This window comes from Cuculus canorus, chromosome 28, assembly GCF_017976375.1.
Source record: "Cuculus canorus isolate bCucCan1 chromosome 28, bCucCan1.pri, whole genome shotgun sequence".
Lineage (NCBI taxonomy): Eukaryota > Metazoa > Chordata > Aves > Cuculiformes > Cuculidae > Cuculus > Cuculus canorus.
In genome coordinates, this window is record NC_071428.1 from 2,895,443 (window position 1) to 2,914,214 (window position 18,772).

The 18,772-nt window shown below is 58.2% G+C and overlaps 1 protein-coding gene across 5 annotated transcripts; it reads right to left on the reverse strand.

Annotated features, from left to right (window-relative positions):
- Positions 1-9,204: 9,204 nt before the first annotated feature.
- LOC104059571 (natural killer cell receptor 2B4-like) lies at positions 9,205-14,780 on the reverse strand. 5 transcript variants are annotated; one of them, XM_054051205.1, is made up of 10 exons: positions 14,739-14,780; positions 14,035-14,145; positions 11,658-11,978; positions 11,161-11,439; positions 10,740-10,850; positions 10,158-10,231; positions 9,970-10,035; positions 9,765-9,830; positions 9,583-9,642; positions 9,205-9,480 (listed from the first exon to the last, which is right to left on the reverse strand). In XM_054051205.1, exons 1-10 carry the CDS (start codon positions 14,767-14,769, stop codon positions 9,403-9,405), a joined length of 1,197 nt encoding a protein of 398 aa, XP_053907180.1. In that variant the 5' UTR covers positions 14,770-14,780; the 3' UTR covers positions 9,205-9,402. The 5 variants fall into 5 exon arrangements, with proteins under 5 accessions (XP_053907180.1, XP_053907179.1, XP_053907182.1 ...); XM_054051204.1 differs by having other exon boundaries at positions 9,765-9,833; XM_054051207.1 differs by lacking the exon at positions 14,035-14,145 and having other exon boundaries at positions 9,765-9,833; positions 14,739-14,775.
- Between the last annotated feature and the right edge of the window lie 3,992 nt (positions 14,781-18,772).

Below are 18,772 nucleotides of genomic sequence, written 5' to 3' on the forward strand. Positions count from 1 at the left end.
CATAGAGTATCCTCAGGCAACACTGAGGAGGAAGAGGAGGAGCAGGAGGTGTCCCAAGGCCATCAGCACAGTGATGGTTGTGCGGGATACAGCGGTGGAGGACTCACCTGGAGACAGAGGGAGACCTGGGGCGTGAGGAGGGCTGTGGTCTGCTTGGCCCTGGCAGGAGACTCCCCAACCCTCTCCCCAGTGGACTCCTACCACCCACCAGCCCATGGTACAGGAGGAAAAGGAACTCAGCCGTCCTGATCCATGTGCCACCTCCAGCCTTGCAACGACCTGCTGCTCTCAGGGTCACCATTCCTCCTCCAGAGACCCTCCAAAGCCAAGGACACCTTGCAGCCCATCCCACCTGAGTTTTGCCACCTCCCCCGTGCACCACGAGTGGTACCTGTCCAGGAGCAGGGGTGCCTGTAGGTCAGCGAGGCATTGTTGGAGGAGACAGGGTTGCTGACCTTGCAGGTGTAGGTTTCTACCGAAGGGTTGAAGGAAACGTGCTGCTCTGAGGCTCCTGCTTCCTCCAGCTGGAGCTTGCGGGGTGAGATCCACTCATAGGTCACCCCTTGGAGTCCCACCGAGCACTCCAGGGTGGCCTTGCACTGCGCTGGGTCATCCTTGATCACTCGGGCATTCACATTGGGCTTCGGGACCAGATCTGCAAGAGACAGCGGGAGGTCACAGCATCATCACCTCCCCTGTGGGGCACTGGGACAGCCCTCAAACTCCCAGCTCACCGTACACCATCAGGAGGATGTTCTCAACGTGCTCCTTTCCCACCTCGTCCTCCAGGTACACCTGGTACATGCTGCTGTCGTTCTTCTCCAACGAGCTTATCTTTAAGCTGTTGTTGGGGAAGAGCTCCAGGCGTCCCTTGTAGGGGCTGTTGGGGTACTGGACCTTCCCCTTGCCGTCCCGGCTGGCGATCTTCACTGTATTGTTGCGCCGCCAGTGGATTTGGTGGTAGGAGATCTGGGTTTGCAGGCTGGGACTGAGATACGCCACCCCACCAACAGCTCCAACCACCTCCGATGGAGTGTGTTGTGACCAAGCTGTTAAGAAAATAGAAACCAGTGCTGCTTGAGGACCTCAATTCCTCCCAAACACGTGGTAAATGCAAATAACCCATTTGCTTACTAATTCTGAACGTCTTTGCACTCTCTTGGGCTTGGAGGCATGTTGGTGAGACAAGCCCCGTAGCTGTTGGCGGGATTTCCACCTCCTCACCCTGAGCATGGCACCACCCAGAACCCTGGTGGAGTTCTTTCTTTCTTTTGCTTTCATTTTTGGAGTCTTCTTCCCCCTCCAGGCTCACCCGGAGCAGCCGCTCAACCCCCAGCTTGGCGGTGGCGATGATGGGTCCTCCCATGGGAAGGGGGTTGGTGGGGTTGTACATCGGGCAGAGCGCTGGGATGGGAAATGCCGTGGAAGAGAGCGGGGACGGGGACGATTAACCCATGGGTACATCCTGAAGGTCCCCCACGATCCCCAAAACTATCTCCCCCCAAATGCAGCACCCTCGCTCCAGGGGAACCCACCACCATACCTTGGGTGATGAAGAGGAGAGAGAGAAGAACCGTTGTGAGCTCCGCCATCTTATCTCTGTCTGTTGTTCCTCTTTTCACTTCCGGCTCTGCTGTAGGATGAGTTAAACCCCACAAGCAGACGTCCTGAGGACGTCCCACGCAGCATCCCATGGACCCCAACCGCTTCTTCAGACTCATTCCACCACAGAAGCATTAAGGCTGGAGAAACCCTCTCAGCCTCATCCCACTGAGCTGACAGAACCATGTCTTGAAATGCAAAAGCCACATGGTATCCTCCAAGGATGGAAACTCCACCAGGTCCCCGTGCAGCCTCTGCCAGTGCTGGACAACCCTTCCAATGAAGACATTTTTCCCAATATCCAACTCAAACCTCCCCTGGTGCAAATTGAGGCCATTTCTTCTTGTCCCATCACTTGTCACTTGGGAGAAGAGCCCAACAATCACCTCATGCCAACCTCCTTTCCAGGAGCTGCAGAGAGCGATGAGGTCTCTCCTCAGCCTTTTCTTCTCCAGACTAAGCAGCTCCAGGACCCCTGGGCTCCATACTCTTCCCCAGCTCCGTTCCCTTCTCCAGACACACTTCAGCCCCTTAAGGATTTTCTTGGAGTGAGGGGACTAAAACTGAACCCAGGATTTGAGGATTCAAGGCCAATGGGATGATGCCATCCCTGCTCCTGCTGGCCACCCCATGGCTGATCAAAGCCAGGATGCTGGTGGCCTTCTTGGCCACCTGGGACACGTTTAGCTGCTGTCAACCAGCACCCCCAGGTGATGGTAAATGAAATGCAAGCCCAGGAGTCATATCTCACCTTTCCAGCTGCTGTAACCAACCCACAGCTTTCTCGGTTCTCCATCTGCAGCCCTAGGTCAGTGTCTTCACCAAGGTCTGGCCCCTGGCCGTGCCGTCCTGCTGGCCCAGCTTGAGTGGGGACCACCAGCACTGGCATTTCGGGTGTCCCCATGAGCCCAGATGTCTGTACAGGTGGGAAAGAGATGGAAGGAATGACTCGCTGCTGCTAAAGCACAAACTGCAGCCCCAGAGCACTGCCCTCCAACCAGGACAGGAGCCAAGAAAAAAAGGACTTTAATTACAGCCAAGATTCATAGAACCTGAGCAGGGCAGAGCAACGGCCGAAGCCAATCGCATGAGGCTCAACGAGGCCAAAAGATGGGGTTTACACTTGGGTCACAACAACCCCATGCAACGTTTCAGGCTTGGAGAAGAGCAGATGGAAAGCTGCCCAGAGGAAAAGGACCTGCGGGTGCTGGGCGACAGCAGCTAAACATGAGCCAGCAGTGGCCCAGGTGGCCAAGAAGGCCACCAGCATCCTGGCTTGGATCAGCTATGGGGTGGCCAGCAGGAGCAGGGACGGGATCGTCCTCCTGGGCTCGGTGCTGGTGAGGTCACACCTCGAATCCTGGGTTCAATTTTGGGTCCCTCACTTCAAGAAAGACCTTGAAGAGCTGGAGCGTGTCCGGAGAAGGGGATGGAGCTGGGAAGGGGCTGCAGAACAGGGGTTGTGAGAGTGGCCAAGGGCCCTGGGGCTGCGAAGTCTGGAGAAGAGGAGGCTGAGGGGAGACCTCATTGCTCTCCACAGTGCCCAGAAGGGAGGTTGAAGCCAGGTGGGGTCAGGCTCTGCTCCCAAGGAACAAGTGATGAGATGAGAGGAAAGGGCCTCAAGTTCCGGTGGTGAAGCAGCAGAAAGAGGAGATTGTGCAGAAAGAGGAGGGTGCAAAGGAACCACAGGTGGGAGAAGAAGTCTCTGCTGGCCAGCTGCTGCCTCGGAGGGGTTTCACACCTCTCTGGCTGCAGGCGCCTCGCTTGATGTCACCTGGAGATGTCCCAGCGCGGAGGTCCCCAGTGCCCATTGGCTCTGTTGGTGCTGCTGTGTCCGGTGCTGCTGACCACGGCTGGTGGCCGAGGTGAGGAGGACGCGTGGTGGCTCGGGGCAGCGGGGAGCCGGGCTGCCTGCACTGGTGCTGCAGCGGCTGCAGCAGGAGGGATGCGGTGCTGCTGCCGCGCGGGAAGGTGGGCGCTGGGCAACGGCTGCCAGGACGGCGCCCACGGGCAGCGAGCGGGGCTGGAGCGGGGTTGGATTCTCACCCAGATCCTGTCCGGAGCTGGTAAAGTCGGGACGGCTCTCACGCAGAGCTCATTCCTTGGCCAAAAGGAGTCACTTCCGTGCCCGAGCAGCATCCGTGCCCCACGGCTGGCTCTGAGCTTTCCCGTGCCCAGAAATGCAGCTTTCCAAGGCTGGGGCTCTCCACTCAGCAAACACAACACCTTTTCCCCACAATTTCAGTCGAGCTGGTGGTGGCTGAGGGTCTTCTTCCTAAAACCACACACTTCTGAGTGAGGTGAGAGCAGAACCACTGAGGACTGGAGGCCAGGTCCTTGCCTGGAGCATCTCCCAGACGCATCTTCATCCCCCATCGTGCCCCTTCCCCGCTCTCGGGCACACCAGGAGAGCATCACCCTCACCTCTCTCCCAACCTGAAGGCATCTCCCAGCCCATGGCCCACGCGGGTGGCGCAGGGCTGGGGGCTCTCGCTGCTCAGGGGGACTCACCATGGGCTGTTGCTTGCTGGAAGCAGCAGAGCTGCAGCACCCACGGGCTGAGCTGAGCTGTAAAAGCTCCCCGGAGGTGCTGCTGCGGTTAACCTGGGCTGCGCTGCACTGGCTGCAGCGCTTGAGCCGGCTGGAGGCAGGGGGTTACAATCACACCTCCAGGTTGTGGGGGGCATTTTTGCATCATTTCTACCCCACCTCTGCAAGCCCACAGCCCTGGCACCGTCCCTCTGGGGTAGGTCCGTGCTTGGGCAGCTCCAGGAGCCCCAAGCAGAGGCACCTTTCGCGTCTTTCTTGCAGCATGAGATGCCTGTAAAGAAGCAACGAGCAACATTCCCTGCTCCTTACAGGCTGTTTGATACCTGGGGTGGTGGGAACAGCCCCTTTTGTAACAATCTGCAAATCCCAGGTGTGAGCTATCAGGATGAAATGGATAAATAACAGCAGCTCCCAAGGCTGCCCCTTTCACTCCCTGGGGACGGTGGTTCTCTCCGCTTGCTCTCCTACTCCTGCATCCGCTGGACGAGGGATGGCCCCTCTGCACCTCAGGATCCACCCAGGCTGAGCATCCTCACACCTACAGCTCCGCAAAGAGAAGCTTTGAGCTGGAGCTGCTCGGGCTGTGCCAGGAGAGGGCAAAGCCGGTGGCTCTGCCGGTGCCCTCGGAGCGGGGCCCGATGCTCCCGTCTCCTGCACAGAGGCACAGCCCCGCGGGGGCCAAACCGAGCTCCGGGGGCTGACGCTTGCCCCGACGGCCGAGCTGGAGCCCGGGTGGGGGGTTGTGTGTGGGTCTGGATGGTGCAAAGCCCTCCCCACGGCTGATGCTGTCCTGACCACACGCAGCCCGGAGGAAGCCGCGCGGCTCGCTGCACGCTCAGCCACGGGTGCTCGTTTGGTTTAGGGGCTCTTTTGTCTCCCCTCTGCCAGAGCCCTCGACATCCGGGGCTGCCCTGAAACGGAGGGGGCGAGCACAGAAAGGCAAGAAAGAAAGGTCCAAAGGGGAAAATTCCCACTGCTCCTCAGGCTGAGGGCGAGGAGGGAGCTGGGACACAAATGAGCCACCAGATGCTTTGCTGAGAGGGTCCGCAAGGCTGAGCGCGTGCAACGCGTGGCCTGAGCAGAGGGTGCTGAGCCCCATCCTGGCAGGGAGCAGAGGGATTGGGAGCCGGGATGGGGCTGTGGAACCAGGCTGAGCTCACCCCGGGGAGCAGAGGGGCTGTGCCTGGGGGCTCATCTCACCCTGGGGAGCAGAGGGGCTGTGCTGGGGGGCTGTGCCAGTGTGTGGGGTGCAGGACAACTACTGTGAGCTGAAGGGGTATCTCGTGGCTGCCGTCTTCAGGCTCCTGATGATGCTGGGGACCTCCGTCCACATTGTGACCAGGGACCACTGAGCCAGGGAATGAGGTCTCATCAGGGCCAGGAGTGGGGTCTGAGCCCTTTGGAGTCTCTGCCTCACAGGACCCCTCCACGAGGCAGCGAAGAGCTCGTATCCAGGGCTCTGGGAGCTGTGGCTCCCTTGCCTCAGTTTCCCCAGCTGAGAAATAGCCGAGACCACTCTAATAAGGCCCCTCGAGGCTGAGACCTGAAGCCCAGTTTCCTCCTCTGTGGCACGAGCAGCAGCCCCAGGCTCCATACCTGGGCGTTATCACCTCCACGCTGCGCACCCCTCGTTGGTTGTGTGTTTTAGTGCCACTGTCGTCATTGCCCACCAAGCACACATCACCATCTAAGCCTCAATCATGGAATCATAGGATAGTTTGGGTTGGAAGGGACCTTAAAGATCATGCAGTTCCAACCCCTGCCATGGGCAGGGACACCTCCCACTGGATCAGGCTGCCCATGGCTCATCCAACCTGGCCTGGAACCCCTCCAGGGATGGGGCAGCCACCACTGCTCTGGGCAACCTGGGCCAGGGCCTCCCCACCCTCATCGTGAAGAAATTCCTCCTTATACCAAGACTAAATCTGCCCCTCTCCAGTTTATCCCCGTTCCCCCTCATCCCATCCCCACAGCCTTTATGAACAGCCCCTCTCCAGCTTTCCTGGAGCCCCTTCAGGCACTGGAAGGTCACTCTAAGGTCTCCTCAGAGCCTTCTCCTCTCCAGGCTGAACAACCCCAACTCTCTCAGCCTGTCCTCGTACAGAGGTGCTCCAGCGCTCACATCATCCTCGGAGCCTCCTCTGGACCCATTCCAACAGCTCCATCTCCTTCTTACTTTGAGGATTCCAGAACTGGACCAAATCCTCCAGATGAGAAAATCCTCCCTGCTAGCATCCTGGGTTTGTTCTCCATGTCTTGAGTCCACCAAGAACCATTGAAAGAGACTGCCCAAGGCAGTGGTGGACTGTCCATCCCTGGAGGGGGGTTCAAAGCACGCGTAGATGTGGCACTTTACGACACGGTTCTCTTGCCGTGGTGGGGTTGGGCTGACAGTTGGACTGGGTGAGCTGAGAGGGCTTTTCCAACCTTAATGATTCCATGATTCCATGCAAGGGGCAACAAAACCAACACACACCCCCCCCCCATCATGGGAGCAAACAGCCGCCGGCGTCTTCCCACGCGCCGCCCTGGCCATGAACGAGGAGGGATGGAGTTGACGCTGGTCATGAACAAAGGGCGACGGCGGCACCCGCTGAGCCTTGACCCAGTTTAGTTCCAGCCCTGCACAGTCCCCGACTGTCAGGATCCAATGTCAGCGTGGGGAGAGGTTGGAATGATGATGCTGTGGTTGGATCACCGGCACGAATTCGGTGGCACCATGGTGCTGAGCACCCGCTGTCTCGTCCCCGCAGCTGATTCCACCACGCTGATAAGAAACCAGTGGAGATGGGAAAGAAAACTTCCCCGGCAGGGAGCAAAGTGCTGCCTCAGCACTTGCAGCGAGCGCTGCAAATTATCTCCAATATGCAAAAGCAGGTCATTAGCATAAATTACAGCGCCGTGATGGAGCGTGGCTTCAGCAGGAGCCCGACGTGCTGATGGATGTGGCAGCCCTCAGGCTCTGTGCTGTCGCCTTCAGACATTTCCACTCCTCAGGAGTGCCGAGATACAGCCTTTTAGGATGAGAAGGGGCTGAGATGCAGATCCTGCTCCCAAGCAGCAGCCGGAGCGCAGGGACAACTGCGACCACAGCCCCAGAGCCTGCGCCAAAGGGGTTTTAAGCAGAAAGAGGGGAGATTGAGATGAGATTTTAGGCAGAAATGTTTTGCTGTGAGGGTGGGGAGGCCCTGGCCCAGGTTGCCCAGAGGAGCTGTGGCTGCCCCATCCCTGGAGGGGTTCCAGGCCAGGTTGGATGGGGCTTGGAGCCCCTGATCCAGTGGGAGGTGTCCCTGCCCATGGCAGGGGTGGGACTGGATGGGCTTTGAGGTCCTTTCCATCCCATTCCATCATCTCCATCATGCCTGAACTTCTCCCACCGAGTTCAGGAGGCCACAGGCGGCGCTGCCACCTCTCCGTCGATGCCAACTGCCACGCACAGAGGAGGAGGATGCTACAGCATGAGAAGTATTTGACTCACACCAGCAGATTGTGCCAAACAGAGGATGGAAATAAAGATGGTGTAAACCATCCCAGCTCCAGCAGCAGCGCCGGAGCCCCATCAGTGCCAGCCCAGCCCCCTAAATTCCCTCCTTGGGGCAGCCAGACCCCTCCTCCCTCCCCATTAATGATCCCAATTAATGCTCCTTTCACAGGGAGCAGCCACAAAGCTATTTTGATCCGGGGACTCAGGCAGGAGGAGAGCATTGCAGAGCTGCCGCCGCTCCCTGCGCTGCCATCAAAGTGCCACATTTCATTTTCATCATGAAGAAAAGCTCTTGATCTTGCCTTCGGGAAGATCTTTGAAGCCAGAGCTCCTCTTTCTCCACCTCCTTCTCCCAGGGCCACTGGTGCTGTAGGAGCATGGGATAACGTAGATGGGAAGGGATGTGGCAGCGCTTCCGGTCTCAGCTCCCCGTGGGGCGCTGGGGTCATGCTCAGCCCAACCGGTGCAAGGTCCATCCTGCTCGAAGCCGATGCCCTTGGCCACCTCTCCCCTACCCAACATGCAACTGAAACCTTGCAAAGTGCATCTCCGCATGAGACCCCATTTGCTTCAAAGGTTCCTGAGCCACAGACAAGGCAATTCCCACTCCCTCCTTGCATCGAAGGTACATTCCAGGCTACAAATAGCCAATTAAGTTAATGAAACCAGCACCGCAATTGCCTCATGCAGTTCAGCTTATATTCAATTCCTGAGGCGTATCCCACCTGTCAAGACCTAAAAGAACCCACAAGAACATCGTATGCTTCCACTAAACACACGCACGAAACACGCACCCCTCTTTCCCAAAAGCCCACCTGCCCAAAGTCACATCCACCTCCTCCAAAGATGGGTTTCCATCACCGAGCCTTCCCCCAGGAAAGCCTCCAAGGCACAGCTGAGGTTTGCATCCTTGCAAAAAAAAAAAAACCCCATATTTGGCCATTTCCATCCTGAGAGAACACCCAGGTTTGCCAGATGGGGTCTTGGTGGGTGCCAGAGGTCTCCAAGTGCTCCAGGAGAAGCAGTCCAGAGGGAAGGCAATGTGGTTTGAGCTGAAGCAGAACCAGTTTTCTCCCTTCAGCTCAGCTTTGTCTAAGTAACTTCATTTTCTGACAGCTAACTGCAGGGTTTTCAGGCAGTGTTTTTCTCCAGAAGTGAACACACGGAGCACTGGGATGCAGAAAGGCTGTGGCTTATACTTATTCCTACAGAAACCAAGGCCATCCTGGAGCTGGAGGAGCCCTAAGTCAAAGATGGGGAAGGGTGGCACCTGCAGGGAGGGATGAACAAGAGAGATGACCCAAACTGACCAACTCTATCCCATATAGGTCATAAAACTGAGCCATGGCAAGGGTCTCGCTCTCTTCTTTGATGTCCGATGTTCAGTGAGGACCTCATCCTCTGTTTGCTCCTGATCTTGGATCCATGTGTTCCTGAATCCAGTTCCTGAGCCCAGCTCCACATTGGCCTGGACCTTTCCCCGTGCCTGCTCTGCAGCATCTGTTGCGTGATTTCATCTATTTGTATACATTATATTTTGTTATTAATAGTATTTTCTTCATTATTATTATTATTATTATTATTATTATTATTAAAGCTGTTTTAATTCTAGCTTCCAACCCACAAATCTTTTTCTTCTCATTTTCATTTCCCCTTTCCCTGGAAGTGTGAGGGAACTGGGAACCCAACTGCTCAGTATCAGCTTCCGGATTGGGTTGGGGTTAAACCATGAGAGAAGGGAAGGTCTTGCTGAAGCAGACGGGGCTCTAAGAGAGGTGGTGGCTGGCAAGTGATGGGGCCAAGGTCTGTGAAGGAGGACGCCAATGTCTAGAACCTCCCGTAACCTGCAAGGAAATGAGTAGGGGTTGGAACACCACGGCCCCAACAAGTTGATGGGCTTTGGAGATACCCAGGGCTCACCTCCCCACCCCTTCAGTGCCTCTTACCTCTGTGTAGGCAGTAGAAACCAAAGCTGGGTCCAACCTCTTCCTCTTGAGAGAAGGAACCTATGGAGTAGAGCAAGAACCTGCCGTTAAGCAAGGCGCGAGAGGGATGGTGAACCCAGAACTGGGGGATGTGCGTTTCTGGGTTTGTGTGAGGGGTTGGGGTCACGGTGGGGCAACATCACCTTCCTCATGGGCTGAATCGTGGAGTAGATGGTGGTGCTTTGGGGCTCCTGAGGGTGGCTGCGTCCCTGCTAGGGAGAAAATGGATGAGATGCTCAAAAAGAAACAAATCAAGGGCTAAAGGAGTGGTTTTGGCAGCTGCCTTGGGTTCACCCAGCCTGGGGGTCCTCATGGGGCATCTCCCCACTGGCACAGGACTGACCCTACCAGTGTTTTGGGGCAGACGACAGTGTAGATGGTGTTTCCTCTTGCAGTGTCCTCACTGTTCTCATTCTGGGGAAGAAAGCAACCCCAGAGTGGTTAAAAGACACAACCTGACAGATGCTTCCAAAGAGAGGTCCCATCCCTCCAGGCAGTGTGGGGAGGGGATGCCCAGGAACAGCCCTGGCACTTACAGTGGTTTGGTTGGTTTGGGCTTTGCCCACCTCCTCATAGACCGTCATCATCTGCTCAACGGGTTCAGGAGGAGCTGGAAGGGTCAGTGTGAGGCTGCGTTAGAGCCTCCAGACTGGGGGATTCAACCCTCAAGCAAAGCAGAGGGAGAAAGAGGTCCCTTGGCAACTGGGGTGGGGCGGTTAGTTTGTTGGCATCTGGCAGGGGATGGAGAGGGATGCTCTGGCTTGGAGTACAACGAATACCCCAACCCAGATGATGTTCTAGACCCCATGGATGAGGCCTTCAGGCTCAGACACAGGTGCTTGGGCTGCTTCATCCAGCTCATCGCCCTGGACCACCTCGCGTCAGCAGGGATGGGCGAAGACTTGGTGGCCTGCGCAGCACCTGGGTGACACCAGGGCAGGACACCCTGGACAGGGTGGAACAGCGCCTGATGCTTTATCCTTAACCAGCCCAGGAGGAGAGACAACCCCAGAGCCAGCACGGGGAGCATAACAGCAGTCCAGAGGAGGGCAGGGGCTCACAGCAAGACCCTACAGCTGCCCATCCCATGAGCTACCACGCCAAAGCCAGGGACAAACCTCTCTGGAGGTCCTTTCTTCGCTTCCTCCACCAGTAGCAGGTGACAACGAAGGCTACAGAGATGGCCAATGCCAACCCCATGGCCCACCAGAGAGTGGTCTTAAAAAGCCCTGAGGAGGAAGGAGAGGAGGAGACCTTCAATGTAGAGCAGAGCCTCCCACCAGTTCTGGACTCCCTCTCCATCACAGCCCACCCAGGACAGACCCGACCAGGAAACCTCAGCCCAGTTACACCACCCAAACTGGGCTATCACGTTTCCTTTCCCCGGAAGAGAAGCTGGGCACATTTTGACATCAGCGTGATGTCCTCCACGGTTTCACTGACCCAGGAAGGGATACAAAGGGCCCCGAGAGGGGACTGGAAACAGTGCAGGTTGTGTACCCCTTAATTGCTGCTTTTATGGTGCTGAGAGCAAAGTACCTGGAGCTGCAGCGCGACACGCTGCAGCGATGTCAGTTCGAGCCACGCTCCAGCTCACCAGGTTGCTCACGTTGCAGCAGCAGACAGTGGGGTGGGCATCTCCATGGACTTGCAAGTGCAGCCGGGGTTGGGGCTCCAGGTCTCCCAGGGTACCCTCGCTGCAGGACCAGCTGTAGGAGACGTTGCCCGCTCCCGGCACCGTGCAGACCAGGGAGAGGTTGCACCAGCTCTGCTCCCTGTGCAGGATCTGTGCCTCCAGCTGTGGTAGGGGGACAGGATCTGTGGGTAGAGAGCAGATGGAAGGACAGGTTGCCCAGAGCAGTGGTGGCTGCCCCATCCCTGGAGGGGTTCCAGGCCAGGTTGGATGGGGTTTGGAGCCCCTGAGCCAGTGGGAGGTGTCCCTGCCCATGGCAGGGGTGGGACTGGATGGGCTTTGAGGTCCCTTCCAACCCAAACCATTCCATGGTGATGGGGGAGATGGGGATCCCGCTACTCACCCCACACCGACACACGGAAGCACAGGGCAGTAACACGGCCCGATGTGTCCTCAAACTCTGCTTTATAGACCCCACTGTCTGCCCTGCTAACGGGGCTGATCTGCAGGGAGAGGGTCTCCTGGTGGAAAACAGCTCTCCCATTAAAAGAACCATTGGTGGATGCAGCATCTTTATTCTCCTCAGCTGTCAGGATCCGATGCGACTCTCCTGAAGTCAACTTCACTCTCCAATCGACCTTTATCCATTCCCGTGGGGGTTTCTCCGGCCGTAGCTGCAGCGCTCCGCCAGCAGACACAGTTTGTTCCTGGCACTCCAGGGGTCCTGAGGCAGAGAGGGATGAGCAAGAATCCCGGCCTCAGGAGATGCTCCATGGATGGGGAGAAGGAGCCCTCCTGTGCCCCAGACCCTCAGCCCCCAGCACAGCCCCTCTGCTCCCCAGGGTGAGATGAGCCCCCAGCACAGCCCCTCTGCTCCCCGGGGTGAGCTCAGCCTGGTTCCACAGCCCCATCCCGGCTCCCAATCCCTCTGCTCCCTGCCAGGATGGGGCTCAGCACCCTCTGCTCAGGCCACGCGTTGCACGCGCTCATCCTTGCGGACCCTCTCAGCAAAGCATCTGGTGGCTCATTTGTGTCCCAGCTCCCTCCTCGCCCTCAGCCTGAGGAGCAGCAGGAATTTTCCCCTTTGGACCTTTCTTTCTTGCCTTTCTGTGCTCGCCCCCTCCGTTTCAGGGCAGCCCCGGATGTCGAGGGCTCTGGCAGAGGGGAGATAAAAGAGCCCCTAAACCAAACGAGCACCCGTGGCTGAGCGTGCAGCGAGCCGCGCGGCTTCCTCCGGGCTGCGTGTGGTCAGGACAGCATCAGCCGTGGGGAGGGCTTTGCACCATCCAGACCCACACACAACCCCCCACCCGGGCTCCAGCTCGGCCGTCGGGGCAATGTCAGCCCCCGGAGCTCGGTTTGGCCCCCGCGGGGCTGTGCCTCTGTGCAGGAGACGGGAGCATCGGGCCCCGCTCCGAGGGCACCGGCAGAGCCACCGGCTTTGCCCTCTCCTGGCACAGCCCGAGCTGCTCCAGCTCAAAGCTTCTCTTTGCGGAGCTGTAGGTGTGAGGATGCTCAGCCTGGGTGGATCCTGAGGTGCAGAGGGGCCATCCCTCCGTCCAGCGGATGCAGGAGCAGGAGAGCAATCGGAGAGAACCACCGTCCCCAGGGAGTGAAAGGGGCAGCCCTGGGAGCTGCTGTTATTTATCCATTTCATCCTGATAGCTCACACCTGGGACTTCAAACTCCTTCCAGCACTTAAAGGGGTCACAGGAGAGCTGGGGAGGGGCTCTTGGTCAGGGAGTACAGAGAGAGGACAAGGGGGAATGGTTTTAGGCTGAAAGAGGGGAGATTGAGATGAGATCTTGGGGAGAAATGTTTCCCTGTTCAGGTGGGGAGGCCCTGGCCCAGGTTGCCCAGAGCAGCGGTGGCTGCCCCATCCCTGGAGGGGTTCCAGGCCAGGTTGGATGGGGTTTGGAGCCCCTGATCCAGTGGGAGGTGTCCCTGCCCATGGCAGGGGTGGGGCTGGATGAGTTTGTGGTCCCGTCCAAAAGAAATCATTCCATGATTCTCTGAAAAGGGCCAGTGCAGCGCAGCCCAGGTTAACCACAGCAACACCTCCGGGGAGCTTTTGCAGCTCAGCTCAGCCCGTGGGTTCTGCAGCTCTGCTGCTTCCAGCAAGCAACAGCCCATGGTGAGTCCCCCTGAGCAGCGAGAGCCCCCAGCCCTGCGCCACCCGCGTGGGCCATGGGCTGGGAGATGCCTTCAGGTGGGGAGAGAGGTGAGGGTGATGCTCTCCTGGTGTGCCCGAGAGCGGGGAAGGGGCACGATGGGGGGTGAAGATGCGTCTGGGAGATGCTCCAGGCAAGGACCTGGCCTCCAGACCTCAGTGGTTCTGCTCTCACCTCACTCAGAAGTGTGTGGTTTTAGGAAGAAGACCCTCAGCCACCACCAGCTCGACTGAAATTGTGGGGAAAAGGTGTTGTGTTTGCTGAGTGGAGAGCCCCAGCCTTGGAAAGCTGCATTTCTGGGCACGGGAAAGGTCAGAGCCAGCCGTGGGGCACGGATGCTGCTCGGGCATGGAAGTGACTCCTTTTGGCCAAGGAATGAGCTCTGCGTGAGAGCCGTCCCGACTTTACCAGCTCCAGACAGGATCTGGGTGAGAATCCAACCCCGCTCCAGCCCCGCTCGCTGCCCGTGGGCGCCGTCCTGGCAGCCGTTGCCCAGCGCCCACCTTCCCGCGCGGCAGCAGCACCGCATCCCTCCTGCTGCAGCCGCTGCAGCACCAGTGCAGGCAGCCCGGCTCCCCGCTGCCCCGAGCCACCACGCGTCCTCCTCACCTCGGCCACCAGCCGTGGTCAGCAGCACCGGACACAGCAGCACCAACAGAGCCAACGGGCACTGGGGACCTCCGCGCTGGGACATCTCCAGGTGACATCCAAGCGAGGCACCTGCAGCCAGAGAGGTGTGAAACCCCTCCGAGGCAGCAGCTGGCCAGCAGAGACTTCTTCTCCCACCTGTGGTTCCTTTGCACCCTCCTCTTTCTGCACAATCTCCTCTTTCTGCCGCTCTCCCCCTCGCTGTCCCTCCCAGCCCAAGCTTCCACCCAGGGTGGATGCCAAGGTGGATGCTGGATTGGGTGCTCAGAGGATGGAGCTCCGTGGAGAGAAATGCACTGCTGACTGCCCCGGAGAGCTCGGCTGCTGGGCTGGGTGGTTGCAAACCTCAAAGGAAGCTAATTTTAATTACCAGAGTAGTGGTTTTAGGGCGTTTTGCTTTCCCTTTGCAGCTCACTTCAGTAGAAGGGGCATCGGGCACTGTACAGTTTGGAACACGCAGCTGTGTCCAGCACCCCAAACACGGGCCAGGGACAACCCCAAAAAGCAGGATTTGGCTCATCAAGGAGAAATATCTCGGCGTCAAGGATCTAACCCCAAGGGGGTGAAATCCACAAGGGGAGTAGCACAGCTCCACCGGGGAGCTCCCAGGAGGCAGCAGACGCAGAACTGGGGCTGTTCCTCTCATCTTCCACCCTAATTCCTACCTTTCCTTGCAACAGCCATGGAGCATGGCATCCTCCTCCTCCTCTTCTTCCTCTGCTGAGCCCACAGGCGTGCAGGACCCAGCCCCGCTGCGGGAGCTGCAATGAGTTGTGTCCAGGCTCTGCCCCAGCCACCCGCCTGGAGCTGGTGAGTTCGACTTCCACAAACACCTCCTGGGTCAGCACTTGGCTGAGGGTTGGCTTTGGAGGGGTTTATTCTCGTGCAAACTCGCAAGCGAACGGCTCATGGTGCGATTAGAGCGGTCTCTGGTGTTGTTGGGTGAGAAAAGAAATACCTCCCCAAGCGAAGCACAAAGCAAAAGGCGCTTTTTGAGGGTGGGAAAGCCTAAGGGTGTCACTTAAATTGGGCCATTAAGAAGGAATCATTGCAAAAATTGTTGGTTCTTTTAAGGAAAGGCTCTGCACTTTGGGGTGGGAAAAAAGCTCCGCTTGTGAGGGTTTGACTTGCAGGAGACAGAGGGAAAAGAGAGCTTTGTCAGAGGTTTCTTTGTCTTTGGAAAATCATAGAATGGGTTGGGTTGGAAGGGACCTCAAAGCCCAATCAGTTCCACCTCCTGCCATGGGCAGGGACACCTCCCGCTGGATCAGGGGCTCCAAACCCCATCCAACCTGGCCTGGATCCAGGGATGGGGCATCCACAGCTCCTCTGGACAACCTGTTCCATCCTCTTCGAGGGAACCAGGCTGAACGTAAGCGATGTTGGAGGCTTTGAGACCCGGATCCCCAGGGATGGGCAGAGCAGGGCCAATGCCACCCCATCCCCATCTTCTCTCTCTCTCCGTTTGCGGATGTTCCATGGTCCCGGGCAGCCCGGTTGCAGCCGTGGCCACGGTGCGAGTCCTCCCGCTGCAGCAGGGATCGCGTTCCCATTTCATGCCCCAGTTTAAGCCTCAAAACACCCCAACAAACGAGCTGCCTTTAACCCGAGTGAGCTCTTAACCCGCCTGAGCACGGATTAAAGAAAATCTTCCTCCCCTCTCACCCAGAACTCTATATTTTGGGGTTTTGCTCAAATTCTGGGCTGTTCCGTGAGGGAGAAGAAATCAAACAGGTAGCAGTGGTTTTCAACCCAAATGATGAGGCTTCCCCTCACCCCAGAACAAGTTTCTTCCCCAGATTTGGAGTAAATAGGGATGCGTCCCACTACCCTGCACCCTGCCAGCCCCCCTCGCTCTAGGATGGAGCCAAACCCAACAAGATCAGGAATTCAGGGACCAAAGAGCATCCTCCCCTTCTCCCCAGCCCTGCTTTAACTCTCCTCCCCATCCTTTAACGAAGCCGCTCGGTGTGTCGCTCGCTCATAGCCGGAGGTTTTCCCCCCCCCCCCCCCCCCCCCAAATATCTTCACTCCAGATCTGCTGCATTTAGATCAGCTACGGATAGAGCCCCGTGCGGAAGGAGCAGCGCCTTATCTGGGTGCAGCAGCAGTGTGTCGGTCCCTTATCTATCCCAGACCAACAGATACCACCTCGTTAAATCACTGGGAGATATTAATGAGGTTTTCCTGGGCGTGGGTTTGCTACAATCCAGCTTTCCCTGCAGGAACAGGGATGCCCAAGCGCAGCAGAGCCCACGAGGCAACCCCACGTCCACGCTGTCCCCCGCCTGGTGGCATCATCTGGGGTGCACGGCCGCTGGAAGAGAGCAAGAGGCGCCAGGGCCAGCGGCCCCTAATCCGATCTCCCCACCGTCTGCTTCTGCCCTCTGATCCCTGCAGTAATCACCTTATGGTAAGCTCATTGCCTCCGCGGCGGCTCCGAGCCATAAACCAACCCCGCTGTCTGGTTGGATGTCGGGAAACCGTGGATGGCAACTGGGTGATGCACAGGATGAGGTGGGGACCAGGGGGTGAAACAGCCACCCCAAGCAGGGGCCGTTGGCTGGGAACTGGAAAAATGGCTGGGAAAGGGGCAGCTTCCCAGCAAACGTGTTGGAAAAAGGCTGATGGTGTGTGGAGCAGAGAGGGAAGGCATCGGCTCAACCTCTCTGGAAGATGGAGTGGGTTTCCCACAAGCCTGGAACCCACCCATTCAAGGATGCACGAGCCCACAGGCCCCCACTCCAACTCCTCGCAGCCACCAGGGAGCAACAGCTTCAGCCCCACCAGTGGGGGAAACTGAGGCACGGCCTTAGAGACACAAACACGGGCAGAGCTGGCTACAGGAGCTCCAAAGGCTTTCCCTCCCCATGCTGTGCCCCGGCGGTGACGTCGGCCACGCCGGTTTCCACGGCCCCATCCTCCCCCTCGGCAAGCAGAGGAGCAAAAAACTAATTAAGGCTACAAAGGGAAAAGCGGTGTTTTGCAAGGTTGAAAACGTCGGCTCCGGAGAAGGGGCTGAGTCGATTAATTAGAGCTTTTGTCTGCAGCTTCATTCAACATGTAGGGAACAATTTACATCAAGGGGACCTTCCTTGGGCTGGAAGAGCTTTGCCCAGGGAGCGCGAACCATGGGAGAGAAGGGGGGGAAAAAAAGAAAGGAAAGGGAATGAAAGGGAAACATTTACCGCATTTCACGGAGCACGTTGAGGAGGAAGGGAAGACGCCGCAGACTTCAAGCACCGCATTGCAGAGGGTGTTTTTATTCAGCGCATCATCCGCGGTTTCTCATTCCCCCTTCCAGCTAAATTTGGCCCACGAGATGCGCAGGAGAGGAGGACAGCGGAGGGCTTGGGGGGTTCTGTTCACACAGCGTGCGATGGCTTAGGGATTCAGGGATGCTTTCCTAGCTCCGATATTGCTCCGGTGTTTGGGGATGGGGGCTGGCACGGCCAAAGCAGCTGCGCGGGGCAGGTGATGCTGCAGGGTGGGAACTGGAAGAGGGAAACCATCCCGCACGAGGCTTGCATAGAGACGCTACCATCAGGTCCCCCGTGGAGACCCCTCATCTTTCTCAGCTTATCAAACGCTTTGCTGATTTAATGGGCCTGAAGCCCATCCCCGCAGCATCCCACCTGCGCTCAGCTCCTAAAACCGTGTAAGGAGGAAAAGCCACATGGTTTTAACCAAACGCCTCTGCCCGGGAGGTGGCAGCAGGCGACTGCGCTCAGGGGCTGCCGGGCTGCATTTGGCCTCGAGGTCCCCAGTTTGGCCCCAGTGTGGGGTCCCTTCACCCCCTCCCAGTATCCATCCCGCAGGGGCTGAGCCCTGGTTCCTTGCTCTCATCCCTAAGTGCTCGGGGAAGTGATAACCTCGTAGGTTTTGAGCGGGACAGGGAGGAGAAGGGGTCAGGTAAGGACTGCACCACCCAGGGCACCTTAGAAAGACCTGAGCCTCCCTCATCCCCAGCTAAAATTCACCCGTGCTGGGGCAGCGCCTGCAGCCGCATCCCCATTCCCAGCTGGGAAAAGGGCTGGAAGGACCCCAGCCCCAGTTCTGCCCAAGCCCTGTGGCCGCTTGCAGCCCACCAGCAGGATCTCCACCCCCTGCATCCCCTCTGCCACCGGTCCCATCGTCTCCTCTGGCTCGTTCATCACCCACCCAAGATGCCGTTGGAGTGGGAGCTGCCTCCTCTTCCCGTGCCACGGTCAGGCCATGTCCTAGCAAAGCCCAGCTGCCACCGCTTCCTCCACCAAGCCCATCCCACCCGCCAAGTCACCCCAGGGGTGCCCACATCCCTTCTGCAATCCTCTGACAGCATCACCACGAGTCCCGACGGGTTTCCTGCCCCTGTGGGGCTCAGCCCCACACGTCGGGGGCTGCAGCACCCACTGGGAACCTCCACCCAGCTCCACGCCGCAGAGGACACGGCTGGAGCCAAGGTCATGCTTCTCTGCTGCGTGCTGCTAGCGGCAGCCGGGGGTAAGGATGCTCCTGGGGCTGAGGAGGGCAGTTTGCCTGGAATGCCAGGGCAGGGAGGCTGGAGCATCCTGGCTGTGCCAGCCTCCATCCCTTGGGATGCTTTTGGGTGCTTTTGGAGGGGGAAGTTTGAAGCCACCCTTGCCCCTGGGCTCTCCACTGCTCTGGTCTCCTCCTTGACTACCTCCTGCCACCCGGTACCTTCCAGGTTTGCATCTCT